Source organism: Prionailurus viverrinus, chromosome A1, assembly GCF_022837055.1.
Source record: "Prionailurus viverrinus isolate Anna chromosome A1, UM_Priviv_1.0, whole genome shotgun sequence".
In the NCBI taxonomy this organism is placed as follows: Eukaryota; Metazoa; Chordata; class Mammalia; order Carnivora; family Felidae; genus Prionailurus; species Prionailurus viverrinus.
This window is the reverse complement of record NC_062561.1, coordinates 227,348,552-227,366,129: the sequence shown is the minus strand read 5'-3', so window position 1 is coordinate 227,366,129 and position 17,578 is coordinate 227,348,552. Positions and strand designations below refer to the sequence as shown.

Sequence of the window (17,578 nt, the reverse complement as noted above, 5' to 3'; positions counted from 1 at the left end):
TGCGTGATAGCTAATATCTTTTATTGTCAGACTTTCTTTGAGCCAACAGACCATGATTTCGCATAGCTGTCCTGGAGGGATAAGGCAATTTTTTTTTCTTTCTTTGTGGGTAGACTTAGTTGGCCTAAGTCTTTACAACTTTTCTATATAAAAATAAAAGTCCGAGACCAGATTATTTTTTTTTTCTGGTCATAAACACTGATTTATTTACAGGCACCTGGTCAGACTATCATTATAAACTTGGGAGAAGACGTATTATATTAAAGCCTTAGCATTTATACTGTCAGGGTCCTTTACAAGACTCGCTCATGCATTACACCCTTCGGGAACGTGGCATTTTGCCGCCATATCCATCGTGGTATTTGGTAATCTACCCGGAGCGATCCAGACTAACCTTCAAAGAAAACTTTTTCTTAAATTTTTTTAGGAACTAAAGACTCAAAAAATGACTTCATATCGTTCTAAAAACAGCACTGGAGCCAGCTGTTGAAGAGTGGTTTATAAATACAATTATTTGTATAGGCTGCATATCTGTTTATAATACAGCAGATGCAGAGTGCAGACTTTTGCTACATGTAAAACAGAACGGAGTCAAAAATGTGGTTTTCGAAATACAGCAAAGACAGGAAAACCCAGGATTCTGGTGTGTTAATAAAACCACCTCATAAAGTAACGACTGAAGACTAGAACTCTGAACTATTAAAATATACAGACTGTTTACACCATTGCACATCCTTTTTCCCTTTGCTTTTAATGCTCATGAGACAGTGATTAAAGTGATGAGTTTATGAACACATGGGCGCACAGGCAGGCACACAGACTTAAAAGATGAAACAAAAAAAAGTTAATATATGTCCATGAGGAAGGCTGCCAGCAGCACTCGAACTAAAATATCCTGTCCCCTTGTGCTCCCTCTGTCCCCCCTCCCGGCCCCCTCACCTTCCCTCCAAGTAGGGAAATCAGGCTGGGAGGTTAGTGCAGAATTGATAGATGAACACCCCCCCACCAAGCTTTGTAAGTCTCCCCCCAAACAGGGGCTGGGGGGGCATTTCCCTTCAGTAGCACAGTTAAGGTCAATTAGTGTTGGTTCCACACGTTAAGGCACTTCTGGCTGCTTTGGTGGCAGCGTGGGGGCTTTTTTCCTCTCTGTCTTAAGGCATGTGTCATCTAAGAGTAGTAAAGCTTTCGAAACTGGGCGGACTGTTAAGGTTGACAGCTTAATACAGGATCGCGGACGTCGACGGGGCGAAAGGACCCTGGGAGACGCCTCCCTCCGACGAGGGGCTTCCAGAAGCGGGGGCAGCTCTGCCCTGGCCGGCCGAGGCCAGAGGGTGGCCCATCCGGATGCTGAAGACACGCAGACTCCCTCCCGCCTTCACCTGGAGCTGCCCTGGCTGCTCACGGAGCGTGACGCGCTGTAGCGTTTCTTCACGATCATGCTGATGTAGGCTTTCATGAGCTTGGCCACATCGACCACCTGCCCAGGGGAAGCAGAAGGGGCACACGGTCAGAGTCTCGGCCAGGATGATGGGCCCCCCCCGTCCCCCAGGTTTGGAGGAGGCTGAGAGCTCAGCTGCTTTAACCTGTTCCTGGGCAGTGAGAAGGGAAGTCGTGGCTTCTCCGAATACGGTGTGCACCACCTGGTGGTTCTTCCACACAAAAATGACAATTCTGCGTGGTGTACAATTGTCAGATTTCACACGTTAGGGAAAAAAAAAAACCCGCCCGAGGACACTAAAGTCTGTGGGTATCGTTCGGGCTGGGATCACTATCCCCACTTAAAATGATGGTAAATGAGGGGCCCCTGGGTGGCTTGGGTGGTTAAGCGTCCGACTCTTGGTTTCGACTCAGGCCATGATCTCGTGGTTCATGAGTTCGAGCCTCACGTCAGGCTCTGCACTGACAGTGTAGAGCCTACTTGGGAGTGTCTCTCTCTCTCCTCCTGTCTGCCCCTCCCCTGCTCATCCTTGCTCTTTCTCAAAATAAATGTTAAAAAAAAAAAAAGGCTGGTAAAGGCCTGAGCCCACAATCCCACAATCCCAGCTGGTGAACACTGTATCGTAGTCAACCCGTCATGCTGCGGCTACAGAACAGAAAGAGGCTCAACGGGCCTGCGGACAAGTCACAGGTGCCGGCTGCGACCTCGTATTGGCTCCTTCCCGTGATGCAGTCACCGCCACCCCCTGGGGCCTGACCCTTCTCAGGCTGGCCTGCATCCCTCTTCAGGCATCCTGACCTCCTTCCGTTTCCCTCCTTCCCTCTCCCTTTTAATCCCACCCAATCCCACCCACGGCAGTTGGTAAAACCACGGTCATTGCATCAGACACAATCAGACACCCACAGTGGCTCCCTCTCCTTTCCTGGCGTCCACCAAACCTGGCAGCCAGGCGCCTTGGACCCTCCAGTCGGGGGCCCCGCCTCTTCCGTCTCACTGCAGGCCTCCCGTCAGCCTAGTCTGCCTCCTGCACCGCAGCCCTGGTGTCACTGCTACCTCCCGGCACCCTGGGCGCCCTCCTGGCCTCCAGTCCGTCACTCCGCACCAGTGGCCAAACCGGAAGCCACTCACTCATGTCTGTTTTCCACCTTTGCTCGCTAGGAGTCCCCTAAGCAGAGCCCTTCATAAAGGCTTCTGGATTTATCATGATGCTGATGACTGCATTTTAAGCTTCAGAGCAGATGGCATGCACATTTAAAGGCTTTCTTGCGATCCTGTGAGCCAGAATTAGCTCCGGCCAGGGTGGTCGTGCCCCTCACTCCCTCCAGCTGGCATTCACTGCCGTAATCATCAGCTGATTGGCACGAGGTTCTATTGCCAAACTATACATATTCTGGACATCTACATCATTCCCTTCCCCTTTCCTCTAGGGGTAAGACCCCACCGATAAAAGGAAACCCAAATTTCTCTGCTGCAAACATAGAAGAAACTAGAGATTCGATTTTGGCCCCTGAGGAACCTGAAGCTGGGGAGGGACCGCCACGCTGTAATTTCATATATTTTACAGCAAAACAAAATTACCCAAAGGCCCCAGGAAATGGGGTGTCATTTTTCTGTGTTGTCAAGGCCACAAACGATTTCCTTGGTTCGCCTCTTACCTCACTGGTTTCAAAGAGCAGTTCCCTCTCGTCAACCACAATCTTGTACGTGTTTGCCAGAGGCGCCCCAAACGAGAGGATGTGCTCGTACTGGAAGGCCTCTAACGGTCTTCCCTCCCCACGCTTGTAGACAGAAACAGCGTCCGCGCTGACGCCCAACCAGAGGTCCTGGGGGAAGCCGCCTTCCTTGCACTGCGGGCAAGAGTCAGATCACAAAGCAATTAGGAGCAGGAGAGAGGGAGCCAAGCCCCGTATGCAGAACACCAGATGCACCCAAGGCGTGTTCACGCCTGGGAGAACCGAATGAGGAGATACGGCATCTCCTTGGCTGTCTTGGTTGATTTCTGACCTGTTGACCCATCCTGTGCATCGGGAAAACTTAATCGGTGAATGCCAACATCGTGCTTCGACTCCACCCATGGAGACCATCACTCTCCGCCTCACCGGATTAGCTCTCGGAGGTGGCCCGAGCTCCCCAGCAAACCCACCAGCTTGAGCCCATCTCCTGTATCTAGCTCTTCCTCCGACCAGTTTTTGGATAATTATTCTTCAAATACAAAATCGAAGATCAGGGGAAAAATTCTCCAAATCACTCTGTGCCTAGCAGTCCTGGCTCCTTTTGAAAAATAGGGTTCTCGACGAGAGGCAGCAGTGACCTCCTGTGAGCACAGCGGTAACCAGAATATCACTGGCTTCGTAACAGGCTTCCCTGCATGGATTGGTGTTGGAAAACAAGAGCCCTGATGTAGGGATGAGAACACAGGGCTGATGGGAACCAATACAAATGGCAGGGATGGGGGGTGGGGGGGGGAGTGCTGGGTGGCTCAGACAGTTAAGCATATGACTTCGGCTCAGGTCATGCTCTCATGGTTCATGAGTTCGAGCCCCGTGTCAGGCTCTGTGCTGACAGCTCGCAGCCTGGAGCCTGCTTCGGATTCTGTGTCTCCCTCTCTCTGTCCCTGCCCTGCTCATGCTGTGTGTGTCTCTCTCTCTCTCTCAAAAATAAAAATAAAAAATTAAACGAAAAACAAATGGGAGGGATATACATTAGTGACACCGAAAAGAGGTGTTGTACAAAGCATCTGATTTACACCTAAAAACAAACCTAACTGAACCAACCAAACCCAAGATAGAATCCAGTGAAAAGCCATGAAGGGATCTTGGAAAAGATAATCAATATTTACATCTTTATAAAGCCTCATTTAAAAGTCATCAGATACCAAACACGTGGAAAGAAAAACCAAAGCTCATTTAGACCAGGGGCTGGTAAAGTTACCTGTTAAGGGACAGGGAGTAAATATTTTGGGTTTTGTGGGCCACGTGGTCTCTGTCATAGCTACTCATTACCACCATTTTGGTGTGAAAACAGCCAGAGAAGACAGAGAAAGGAAGGAATATTACTGTGTTCCAATAAAACATGATAAAAGGTGGCGGAAAGGATTTGGCCCATGGACTGCCAAGTCTTGATCTAGACCACTAGTAAGATTTCCTTTCAATAAATGGTCTTTAAAAAAAAAAAAAAAAGAGGTATGAGTCAGTATGGGTTAATGCTAATAGCAAAATTCCAATTATGACACAAATTCTTCCCTGCCAACAGATAGTCATGGGGGAAAAAAAACAAACGTAACATCCTAGTTGACCCATGTTGTTAAACATGGCGTTGAACTGTGCGGGTCCGCCAATATGCGGGTTTTTTTTTTTTTAACGGTATGTATTTTCTCTTATGATTTGCTCAGTAACATTTTTCTCTAGCTGCGTTGTAAGAATACAGTATGTAATACATATAACATGCAATATATGTGCTAACTGTTCATGTTCTTGGTAAAGTTTTTGGTCAACAGCAGGACCATTAGCAGGTATGCTTTTAGGGAGTCAAAAATTATACGCGGATTTTCAACCACCTAGGGGTCGGCACCCCAACCCCAATGTCGTTCAAGGGCCGATTGTATCCAAAATTTATAATTCTATGTACACAATTCTAAAAAAAAATTAAAAAAAATTTTAAATACAGATTTTTACCAGCACTTTTTGATTGGATCTATCTAGAGCTTCCCTCATAAAGAAGAGAGGGGCTCCTGGGTGGCTCAGTTGGTTAAGCGTCTGACTCTTGATTTCGGCTCAGGTCACGATCTCATGGTTTGGGAGAGCGAGCCCGGCACTGGACTCTGCGCTGGCAGCACGGAGCCCGCTTGGGATTCTCTCTCCCTCTCTGCACCTCCCCCCCACGCACCAGTGCTCTCTCTCAAAACAAATAAAATAAATAGAAGTTACTTAAGAAGAGGTGACATCTTAATTTTCCATTCGCTCCTAATGTTGTGAAAGCATTTGCTACCAGACCGTTTGGTGGATGCGAGGGTGTGTTAATGGTAAAGCATGGTGGGGGGCCTCTAACACAAGGGGGCCAGAGAACAAAGGCTCCATCTTGCCCCACCCCCAGCCAACGTAGTCGGCCAAGGCCACACCGAAAGGCACTCTTAGGCTAGTTGATCCCAGAAGCAACAGCCCTCACCTCCACATCAAAGAGCGTCGACCCATAGCCTGGCCACTCCTTGATCAAGGCCATGTACTTGGCCATGGCCTGCTCCTGGCCCATTCCCTGCAATTTCTTCCATTTGTCAATGATGCTGGCCCGAGCCGAGGAGACTTCCTCCTTGATCCACATGTCCAGCAACTGCTCTTCCTCGACCTTCTGTCGGACGACAGACCCCGTCCGGAAGCTCCGCCTCAGCGTCCCCTCCAGGAAGCTTGTCCGCCTCTTCTCCAGCCGCTCACATGGGGTGAAGCTTTTGGTCGACTGGCTGATGCGGGCCTTCAGCCTCTGCACGGAGTAGACGTCCTCGAGGGGCGGCACGGAGGCATGCAGGGAGTAATCCCCCTGCAGGTACTGGAGCCGCAGGGCAGCGAGAACCTGGAGGTTCTCTTCGGGGGCGGGGTAGTGGCCACGGATAACAGCTTCGTGTGCCTGAAAGGAGGCGGTGGGCAGCGGCGGCATTAGGGGCGCGTGAGCCTAAATACGCCAGCTTTCCCCTCCCGTGTCACCTCCCCTGCAAACTGTACCCTCACCCCCTTTGGCTGCTTTACATTTCTCCCTAGCCCAGACGGCATCGAACCCATATTTTATCCCTCAATGTCTCTCTCCCCCCAGCTAAAACAGTTCTTGGCACAGGAGTTCAAATACAACACGCAGTAGTTTCCTTCTAGAAAGGCGTCACAGAGAAGCTGTCCCTGTGCATGCTGGGAAACATACCGCTATGCCCAACCGCTAACCTAGCAGCAGAGTGAACAGGTTGTAGCCCTGTTCCCCAGCAGAGGAATCCATTTCTGCAGGTTCCTTCTACCTGTTCGAACATAAACGCGAATTCCACACTGTCTTCTGGCACGTTGTCTGTGTCCAAGAAGCAGTAGAGTTTGAAGTAGAATTTCCAGGGCCGGTCCCCCACCTCCGAAGTGGCAGCCAGCCTACAGACAGAAGAGACGTTCGGAAAGCACAAGGAGCTGACTTGAGATGGCTCGTTCCAAGGACACAGACATTCTGTCCGTGCTCAGGTAACACGGTGGGGATGGGCACGGAGGCAGAGAAAACAGAACAAGGGCGAGGCTGATTACCAGAGTCCCTTACGTTATTTAGCCAGAGGTGAAAAATGACGCCTTCTTTCTCGTCTCACTTCAAGACCATAAACTTCAGCTAAACTGTGCTAACAAGTATTTTCTGAGTCGCCCAGTCAAATCAGTACTGGCTAAGCCTTATGCTGAGTCCACAGAAAGAAAAGAAACAAAGGCTATATATATATCCTCATTCCCTTTACTAGTCCTCGAGTAAACTACAGTATTTATAAAAATCAACATGAATAGCGCGTGTTTAAACTGAACAGGAATTCTGGGGCGCCTGGGTGGTTCAGTCGGTTAAGCGTCCCACTCTTGATTTTGGCTCAGGGCATGATCTCACGGTTCACGGGATCGAGCCCCATGTGGGGCTCTGTGCTGACAGCGCAGAGCCTGCTTCAGATTCTGTCTGTCTGTCTCTCTCTCTCTCTGCCCCTCCCCCGCTCAGACTCTGTCTCTCCTAAAAAAAACACACATTAAAAAAAATTGAATAGGAATATCTTTTGTGTTACTTAGGCGATAGGGAAGTCATAGATGAAATATTGTATATCCAAGAGATACAAAATGCATTTTGAACGATTTATGAGTTTGCTTGTGTCTGTTAGCCCAGTTTCAAAGCTAATGACAAGTGAAAAGCATAGACTCAAGAAATTCCAAGATAATGAGTATAGCAAGGACCTGAGAGAAAGAATGGGGTAAAGGAACAATCTTATTTGACACAGAGGCTTTATCTAGGAATCAAGAAAAACAGGAACACCAGGGTGGCTCAGTTAAACATCCGACTCTTGATTTTGGCTCAGGTCGTGATCTCTCAGTTTGTGGGACTGAGCTCCGTGTCGAGCTCCGTGCTGACAGTGCGGAGCCTGCTTGGAATTCTCGCTCTCAAAATAAACATTTACAAAAAGAAAAACAGGCAGCAGAAAGATACGGAAAATGAAACATGCTTTAGCACAAGTAAAAGAAAAGGCACTCAAATGCACACTGAAGGTGTGGATAGAAATGGAATAGAAATTCACATCCTCAACTCTCAATTTCTTTGACTTAAATCTGCTAGCACTTGAGGGAGAGGGCACTTACTTTTCAAACTTTGCTAACACGTCAGCTACGATGGTTCGACTTTCAATGGCTTTATCCACGTTTCCGTTGTACTCAAACAAGGCGAACATGTTCCTGCTGTCCTCCATGGCGAGGCCTCTGATCAGCTTCTCTACCACCTGCAAGATATACCCCGAGGGCTTCGGCTGCCAGCACGCGGTTCTAGAATGTGCCTTCCCCTGAACCCCAAGGGAGCTGCCGGCAAGCGAGGGTCCAAGCAGCCCCCCTACAACTGTCCTGTGTGGTCACCCAGAATTTCAAAGGTGCCGTTTTTCCATTACTCTCTAGAAACCAGATTTGTCTTATCCTTGTAAAAAAAAAGAACACGGGGTATGTATTTCACCCACTGGTAGAGAGGGATGGCGGGCGGATTTCTTGCAGACCCATCCTGGTAGGAAAGTGCATGAAAACAGAAGCCCTTTCATCTGATACATCCATCGACTGCCAAGAAACAAGGGTTTCCACCGTGTTTCTTCTTTCCACGCCAGAAGCTTCTCTGTGTTTTACTGTCCTACTTCTTTTAGCCAACTGGTTTTATAATACTAAATTTTAAAAAAGAAAGAAAAGAATATACGCTCTCATCTGACCCATCACGGTAGATTTCTGTTTGGCAAACAGACACCTGATGGCAGACATGCTCCAAAAAATCCCACGTCAGGGCGGGCACACCCGAGTCAGGGAGGAAATCTCTCCTCGACCCTCAACTGCTCGGCACGTCAGCAGGACTGCGGCTCAGGTATTCTGGCACCAGCTTAATTTTTGCATTCCTACTCATCTTTGATGCGTATTTTTGTCTCATCGTACGTGAGCTTCGTCGTCGGTTACGGTTACATACACCCCGCTTACGGAGCCGCTGTACTATGCCGGTCACGACCGCACGCTGGCCCACCTAACTGCACAACTTCCCTGACGTCTGCACGGGGGCGGTCAGGGATCGGAGTCCGCCGCGGCGGGCTTTTCCCTCACCTCCCCGGCCGTGGTGTGGGAGTTGATGGTGATCTTGCAGGAGCCTCCGCCGTGGCAGTGCACCGTGGACGTCATCTCCTGCCTGTGGATCAGTGCTTCTATCTCATCTCGGGAAGGCACAAACTCTCTGCATTTGGTTTTCTTGAGAGATTCATAAATGAAGAGGGAGTATTTTTCCATCTCGGTTCCTGGAAACTGCTCCCGTATCCTAGGAGACAAACACTTTGCTGTTAATGTGCTAGACCGAGGCTGGCCGCTGTCTGGGCGCTGGGCTGCTTCAGCAGGCGGCACATCAGCGGAGACGGTGGCCCCCCAGTGACGTGTGCGGCGAATGCTGGTCACTTCCCAGCTGGGGCCTCTACTGTCCTGTGTAGGTTTTGTTTAAAAGCAAAACGAAAACAAAAACAAAAACAAAAACAAAAAACAAAAACAACCAAAAACAAATCCCAAAGCTTTTGCTGCCAGCTCACCTCCGTGATGCTGGTGACGGTCACGTCTCAGACCATCGTATGAAAACTGTTCTTCCGTAGTTTGCATCAGAGTCTGCATGGGAATGTTTCTGTTTGATCTGGACCAAAAATAGCTAAGGTTTCCCCCCTCCATGTATACAGGCAGCGGTAATTAAATGTATTTGACGTCTGGGGTGCCTGGGGGGGCTCAGGGGGCTGAGCATCCGACTTTGGCTTGGGGCGTGATCCCACGGTTCGTGAGTTCGAGCCCCACATCAGGCTCTCGGCTGTCAGTGTGGAGCCTGCCTCAGATCCTCTGTCTCCCCTCTGTACCCGTCCCTCCCCTGTTCATGCTCTCTCAAAAATAAATATTAAAAAAAAAAAATTAAACGTATTCAGCCTCTTCCGCATGGGGACACTACACTGAAAGTGACCGCGTCCCTGAGACAGCCTTGTGTGGCTTGAGCTGGAGAGGAGGCCTGCAGTGTCAGCCTGCTCAAGGGGACGCACGCATCTGACCAAGAGGTCCCTGACCACGCCAGGTGCCTTCTGTTTCGGGCTCTCCTCATCTGAGCTCCGCCCCGCCCCTGTGGTGTGCAACCCCCCCCCCCCCCCACCTTCTCAGATGGAACCGCAGGTACTTGAGGATGCCCCGGCTCGGCAAGAAGGTGCAGCTTAAGCACGTCAGGATCTGCCAGCTGCACAGGTTGCCCACGCTGCCCGGATGGGGCACCTTGTTGGTCTGTTTGATGAGTTGGCAGTACAGCTCGTCTCGCAGAGGTCGGAGGTCATGCCCGGTCTGCAGGATGCCCTGGATGATGGGAATGGGGTCGGACATGGATTCCAGTTGCTGGAGGGAATTGAAGATCTTGATGGCTTCATCCTGAAGGGTGGTGTAGCCTTTGTCTTTGAGCACTAGGAGGAGGAGACACACACAAGTCACACAGAGGGTTTGGCCAAGGTACAATCTGAGCATCGCACAGGGGGAAGGAACGGGGACAGACGTCGGCTTCATGACCCAGGGCTCGCCACGTTCCCTGAACATCTGAGTCAGGCGAACACAGAGGTGAGAGCGTTATGCTCTTTTGTTACGCAATTCACCTATTTCACTCTACAAGACGCTGGCTCAAAAGTTGGTCTGTTGCCAGACAGGTTCTCTATTTTTAGGATCTGGGACTAGACTTTTAATTCTCTGGCAAATTAAGGCAACCCTGAGTTCAGAGGCAGGGCTGGCATTTCCTGACTCCCTTGAAAATCGTTCTCTTAGTTCCACAGTCCTCTTCTCACCACAAGCAACAGATGCTGGCTGGACAGAGAGGCAGAGTCGGTGACCGGGGAGAACAGTTACGGTACCGAGAACAGCGGGGCGCGGGCGGGGTGGGGACTCACGGTTCAGGTTGATGTCTCCGTAGGGCAGGGGCAGGAGCGGCGAGTGCAGGGGGTGGTGTGTGTGACGGAGGATGGGGTTCCGTTTGTAGATCTGCTCCACCACATCCGAGTTCAGGCAGTTCTCCTGGAAAGCAGAGGACCCGGTAAAGCCAGCCAGCCGGCTCATCCAGAACACATGCACATAAATGAACAAAATCATCTGTATTCTCCCACACGTGAACCTCTCCCAGAGTCTAAAGCGTCCGTGGGCCTCGGGACGGTGGTGAGGGTCTAGCATTAATAATTCAAGCGCGAAGATACCGGCAATCTGCGTCTGAAGGCAAATCACAAATACACGTTTTTCTCACAGCTCAGTCCATGTGTGTATATTTTCCCACGTTATAAAAAAAAAACCCAAAAATTTCCACTGGAGATTACATATGCTTCAAAAACACTGAAGTTCTCTTGCTATTTAGCCACCAATCATGTAGCCAAACCATGTATTTTTATCCATAATTCTTTTAAAAAGAACTGGGTGGCTCAGTTGGGTAAGCGTCTGACTTCAGCTCAAGTCATGATCTCACCGTTCGTGAGTTCGAGCCCCGCGTCAGGCTCTATGCTGACAGCTCGGAGCCTGGAGCCTGCTTCAGATTCTGTGTCTCCCTCTCTGCCCCTCCCCTACTCAGACTCTGTCTCTCTCTCTCTCTCAAAAATAAATTAACATTAAAAAAATTAAAAAAAAAATACATTGCTTTCGTTCTTTAAATGATCTTCTGTATTTCTCCACACATAAAAGTTACACGTTAGGATGTTATTAGTGAGACCGTTCAACATGCCTGCCGTCTCTTTCTTGAAATTTAAGAGATCTCATAGCAATTCATCATGCACTTATGCTCCTAAAATGTTAATGGGGGATTCAAAAAAGGCAAAGTTCCTTTTAGAACATTAAATAAACAGAAAAGTTGGAGAGGCAGTGAATCATTCTAGTGTGGTAATTTCCACTATGAAACTTTTTTGGTTAACACCCAGTTAGTTAAGAGCCAGAAAAAAAGAAAAAAAAAACAAACTATTTCAAAAATTTTGTATGGACTTAATTAGGGCAACCTAATTTTTTTAAAAAAAACATTGCTTCATATTTGGAAAATTCAATTACTCTTTTAATGACAGATGTCAAATTAGAGAAGATAAGAATACAGCTGACATAGCTTTGAAGAGAAAGTTCAGCTGATGTGTTTTTTTCACTCCTTTCTCAAAAGGAAGCTTTAAAAACAGTTTTTTAAATGCGAAAAAGGAAGTTACTAGTATTTAGCACCCTGGGTTCCATGGAAAGCTTTACAGAGACTTGGAGAATAATTAGCTTGGTGGAATTGAGCTCCAAATACCCAGAAAATGCACCACTTTGGAATCAAGAGGCAGATTTGTGTTTGGTGGGAAATTGTGCACTACTGCATTATTAGACCCTCTTCCGCGTCTGCAAAGGCAGAGCTTGCCTCCTGGATCTGCTTAATTTTCCTTGATGTAGATCAGTAAATACCTATCTTGCTATCATTCTCACATCTTTTCTGTCACTGCTCCAGCTCTTCCCTTTGTATTGGCAATCTATCCGAATGGGTAACTTGGAGGAACAGCGGTAAAAATAATCCCCTTGACCCGGTTCTACACTGGGGACTCACCAGCTACATGAACAGCGCAGACTATTCTGTGTCTGTTTCCATTCCTGAAAAATGAGTGGAGTACCCCTTATGAATAATGCTGCCATTTCATTATTCACTCAATGTATACTCAACTGAGCAATTAATCTTTATAAAAAGGAAACGAAAATTTAACCAGGTTAGGGGCACCTGGGTGGCTCAGTCGGTTAAGCATCGGACTCTTGGTTTCGGCTCAGGTCACGATCTCATGGTCGTGAGACGGGAGACCCGAGTCAGGCTGACTCCAAGCTGGGCACGGAGACTGCTTGAGATTCTCTCTCTCCCCCTCTGCCCCTACCTTGCTCATGCACTCTCTTTCGCAAACAAACAAACAAACAAACAAACAAACAAACAAAAAGAAGGTCAGTGTAGGTCCAGAGATTGGGACGCTTCCTGTTGAGTTTGGGGGTGCCTACTAAAGGTTCCAAGTTTTCTAGACCAATCCTGGCTATTTGTGTACCCACTTGTGTGGTCCACTAACTGTATCATAAGGATAGGATTATCGTGTTACTCCTAGAAGGTCCCCAACCCAGGGCTGAAGGGCAACTTGTGGCACACGTCATCTCCACGCAGATCACCGCACGTTCCCGTCACGGGGAGTTCTGCACCCCAAACCACAGACCATCATTCCTCTGTCTACACAACACAAGCCCACATTTGCCTCAGTGGCAACATGACACCTCTCTGGAGACAAAATATTTTTAGCGTAAGCTTTCGCCTCAGCTCTCAAATTCAGATTTCTAAAAGCAGTGACGTTCCAACAGAAAACCAACCAAAAGTTAGTTTTTGATTACAGAATAAAAATGGAGCTTGACCAACGTCTTGACGTTCCAAGGGTGAGAACCGGTGAGCTACCTCCCGTGAGCCACCCTGTCTCGAATCCTTACCTTGATGTCTTGAATCAGCTGCTGGGTGGGAGTGTCGATCGGGGCCTTGGCGTCTGTCACATTTTGAATGGCGCTGGACCACCTGGTGGCCTCATTGAGCAGCTTGGTGTAGAGCCGGTAGCAGTGCTTGCGGCCGTACACGGTGACATTCCAGTAGCCTGTGACAGAGCACACACACCACGGGCGTCAGCCTCCGCAGGGACGGTCTGGCACCAGAGTCCCAGAAAGCCAGAAACTCAGCCCTGTTGTCAGAGCCGGTGTCCTCTCCGCCTGAGCCCCTTTAATTAGCTAATTCAACAAATCCTCTCCCGATTCCTACACGCGCCTTGTCCTGTGCTAAGCACCCACATGTCCAAACGAGGAGCGTACAGCTGCCGAGAGGAAGACACATAAAGTAAGAAACCCAGGAGTAAATACATAAAAGGGTCACGTTTGCTCTGGAAAAAAAACAGGCACAAACTGGAAGTTCCTTTCCCAGCTCTGGACAAGAGTGAAAACGCTTCCCTCCCTTCCTGCTGTTCCTTCTCCCCTCCTGTTTCTTCTCCTTTCCTTAGGCTCTCCCTTGAGAAGAAAACACTTCTGCTAAGCAAACAGTCTGTGTGTCCAGAAACAAGCTGTCGCAGGGGACAGAGGAGCTATGTTTGCAAAAGCGCAAAATCACAACTAGCAACAAAACCCAAACAATGTAGAAATATCTTCGTAATAGTGACAAGGGAAAAAAAAAAAAAAAAAAAACTAAGCTACCATCAGTGCTCTCTATTCTACTAGGTGAAGCTCACGGACAGTCAGGATTGATCTTTCTTAGGCTGCGTTAGGGCTCTCACAGCACAAAGACGAAAACGCGGCATACAGAAATAAAGCTCCATACAGGAGAATCCCTGTTTATATGTGACTGTCCTCAGAAGAACATTTCTGCAAATCAGTTAAGCGGGGACCTCTTCACCACAGTTTCAATACTAAGCGTGCATACAGCTAACCAAACTCCTCCCTCTGGTCCGAGCAAACCCAGGCCTCCTCAGGCTCTAGGTGCGAGCTTTCGGGCCCGGCTCGTCACAGGCACACGGCACCGTTACCTGTGTCTTTGAAGATCTTCTCGTCCGGAGGCACCACCGAGCACAGGCTATTGAGGACCAACGTGCCCAATTTCAGAGCATTCTTCTCTGAGCTCTTGTAGTAATCCAAGGAATTGTGGGTAAGCACAAACCACCGTTTTTTTAGTTTTAACGAAGACATCTTTGGACTGTTCTTTACTTCTTTGTGCAGCCACCCTGGAAAGGAAGATCGGAGTGTAAATTAAAAACTAGGAAGACAGACACCAAACATCAGGTAATAATTTGCAGGATGCTTCTAATGGGTCATATCTCTATATATTTGCTAGAAAGGGCCACGACCCTTTCTTGTGTTTTTGTTGTCTGTCTGCTTGTTGGTCTGTTAAGCAAGTTCAAGAGTCAAAATTACTCAGGAAAGCTGCTCAAAGGGGCAAGGCCGTGGTGGCAGTCACCTCTCACGATGAATTCCTGGCCCTCCACTCTTGTGTCCCCCTTGGACCTCTGCAGCAGCGTTATCCAATGATGCATCTCCTCTGGTGTATCAGCGTTGCAGTGCAGCACCCGGTTGGCCGTGATGATCACAAACGAATTGGGTCTGGGCGACAGGGCAAGAAGGAAGCCAAGACTTAGCGCTCTACTGTCCGCATCACCTGCTCGAACCAAGACCAGCCGCCTCTTTCCTGGCTTATGGTCAGCGGGACGAAAAGCGCGGTGCTATTTGTGGTTTGTGCTAAGGCAAATCTTGCTCATTTCTGCAGGATTTATTTTATGCATCATTAACCTTTAAACTTGGAGCAACACATTCAGGAGGCCCTGGAAGGGGAAAGATTCCTTCATGCAAAACTTTCCAAATGAAACTTGGTTCCGGGAAGGCTAAAATAAGGTGACGGTGGGGGAATTTTTTTTTTTTTTCTGATGCCTCTCCAAAGTAAATTTCTCTCTGCCTCTGGGTACTGCCTTGGATAATATTTCTGTGGGTCGGTAATGAAACGTCAGACACCAGTAATAAAAGCAGATCAGTAAATAGGTGTAAATGGAACATCTTATACACTTGATTATGCTTGCTACAAAAAGCCACCTGGGTCCATGTTTTCAAAGCAATCTAACAAAGGCTTATTTCCCAGTCAGGGATAACGTAATAATGGAAATTTACTTTCTCCTTCACCTCTTTTTGTCTGGCAATGCCCTGAGTCTCTCCTAGGCCCTAGCTCATACTCATGCCTATATTGAACCACTTAAGCTGGTGGCTGTGAATTTCTTGCAGGCTTTCAAATGCTCGCGGCAATTAAGCGCTGCAAAAGTTCAAGAAAAAGCAAGATTAATGGGACTGTAGTAGACAGGGAAAGACAGGTGCTCCTAAATAAAAGACACTTCTCTTGCTGGGAAGGAGGTGGGCACTTGAGGAAGAGAGAAGGATGTGAGTAGGAATGGAAAGTTCTAAGCATGGACCCTCACGTGGCCCAGCCTGCTGGAGCGAAAGGGTTTAGGAGACAGATGTAGATAGGGTAGGAACTTGGCCGTCAGAATAAAATCTGGGCTGAATATGGACAAAACACACGTGTTAAAGGTTCTGAAGACTCTAGATAATTCTACCTAGTAGGCACTATTTTTGTTGTCAGTTGGAATGCATTTCTATCCACTTTCTAAAGCTACCTTACTGAAGGCAGAAGCCAATTTTGATTCTTAATGCAGAATTCAAAGAGCAGCAAAGAAACACAGAGAAGACAAAGGTCAACGGTACAGACTCCTGAGGGCATCCATGAAGATGGTTTGCCTTCAAAAAAACAAAACCAACACATGCTATTTTAAGGGTACAAATAAGGTTGAGATGTCAAGGGAAGAATGTGGTTTAATTTATTAACACTCCACATATACGTTACAACAAGATCCTTTTTAAATTCCTTATTAAGTTTAGGAAGGGGAACAGCACCCTTCCCTATGGTAGAATACTATTTTCCTAAATAGGTATTTTCTTCCTCTTTGAATCCTGGGTTTACCCCTGCACCCAAATGAAGAATATTCCTCTTGTGTGTATGTTTGTTGTTTTTTTTTTTTTTTTTTTTAATTTTTTTTCAACGTTTTATTTTATTTTTGGGACAGAGAGAGACAGAGCATGAACGGGGGAGGGGCACAGAGAGAGGGAGACACAGAATCAGAAACAGGCTCCAGGCTCTGAGCCATCAGCCCAGAGCCCGACGCGGGGCTCGAACTCACGGACCACGAGATCGTGACCTGGCTGAAGTCGGACGCTTAACCGACTGCGCCACCCAGGCGCCCCTTGTGTGTATGTTTTTAACTGACTGTCTAAATTAGGTTTCCACGGTCTCTCCCAGCAGCCCAAAGATACCCAGAGAGGATGGCTTCTGCGTGATATACAGCTGGGCACAAAGAAAGAAGACTGGAATTGACCAGGTGACAACATGCAGCCTAAAATCATTTCACAGCTCAGAAAAGAAGGGACCTAGAAGCAGAGAGAGCTGTGGGAGCACGCAGGTTACTAATCACTTTCGCCAAGAGTCACATCTGAACTTACCTCTCGGGGCTGTCAGAGGCACACACAGAGTCTATCATCCCCACATCCAAAGTGCCCTGGAAAGGAGCAAAAACAGAGGGAAGAGAACCACTGAAATACAGCACACATCATCATAATATCCTTAGATCACAAAGCTCTAAATAGGCAAACAAACAAAAAAAGCTCCTTCCTTTTGTGTTAAATGCAAAATAATCGTTATCTAAGAAAGGTCCCACCTTCAGTTAGTGAGTACAGCCTCTAGACAGGGGAGACAGTTCACTCATGAAAAAAAAAATATATAAGTTAATCTCCCCGTCTTGTTTTCAAAATACGTTCAGGGAAAAGTGTTTACAAACTTCTTTCAATAGTACAAATTTTTCTGATTTACACTATGATCTATTGCTAAATTTTACACGTACTCTAACAAACTTTTTTTATTTTCTTAAATGTTTATTTATTTTTGACAGAGAGAGAGAGAGAGAGAGAGAGAGAGAGAGGCAGAGACAGAGACAGAGACAGAGCATAAGTGGGGGAGGGGCAGAGAGAGAGGGAGACACAGAATCCGAAGCAGGCTCCCGGTTCCGAGCTGTCAGCACAGAGCCTGACGGGACTTGAACTCACAGACTAAGAGATCATGACCTGAGCCGAGGTTGGATGCTCAACCGACTGAGCCAGCCAGGTGCCCCAGAAACTTTTTTTAAATAGAACTTTCTTTCCCCCTTTAAAAAAATGTTTATTTTGAGCACTGGGTGTTGTATGGAAACCAATTTGACAATAAATTTCATATATTGAAAAAAAAATGTTTATTTGGGCGGGGGGAGGGGGGAGAAAGAGAGAGTTCGTGCATGTGTGAACAGGGGAGGGA

The 17,578-nt window shown here is 47.8% G+C and overlaps 1 protein-coding gene across 3 annotated transcripts in view; it reads right to left on the bottom strand.

Moving 5' to 3' along the window:
• Positions 1-4: 4 nt before the first annotated feature.
• The window catches only part of MYO10 (myosin X), a 227,509-nt gene continuing 209,935 nt past the window's right edge, over positions 5-17,578 (bottom strand). For all 3 annotated transcript variants that reach the window (XM_047860033.1, XM_047860040.1, XM_047860050.1), the window contains 12 exons: positions 16,735-16,790; positions 14,654-14,796; positions 14,226-14,420; positions 13,153-13,310; positions 10,596-10,719; positions 9,824-10,121; positions 8,758-8,965; positions 7,774-7,910; positions 6,432-6,552; positions 5,603-6,055; positions 3,094-3,285; positions 5-1,477 (listed from right to left, as the gene is read on the bottom strand). In XM_047860033.1, coding sequence (XP_047715989.1) covers positions 1,376-1,477; positions 3,094-3,285; positions 5,603-6,055; positions 6,432-6,552; positions 7,774-7,910; positions 8,758-8,965; positions 9,824-10,121; positions 10,596-10,719; positions 13,153-13,310; positions 14,226-14,420; positions 14,654-14,796; positions 16,735-16,790 — 2,187 coding nt within the window. In that variant the 3' untranslated portion in view covers positions 5-1,375. The remainder of the gene's footprint in view (positions 1,478-3,093; positions 3,286-5,602; positions 6,056-6,431; positions 6,553-7,773; positions 7,911-8,757; positions 8,966-9,823; positions 10,122-10,595; positions 10,720-13,152; positions 13,311-14,225; positions 14,421-14,653; positions 14,797-16,734; positions 16,791-17,578) is intronic.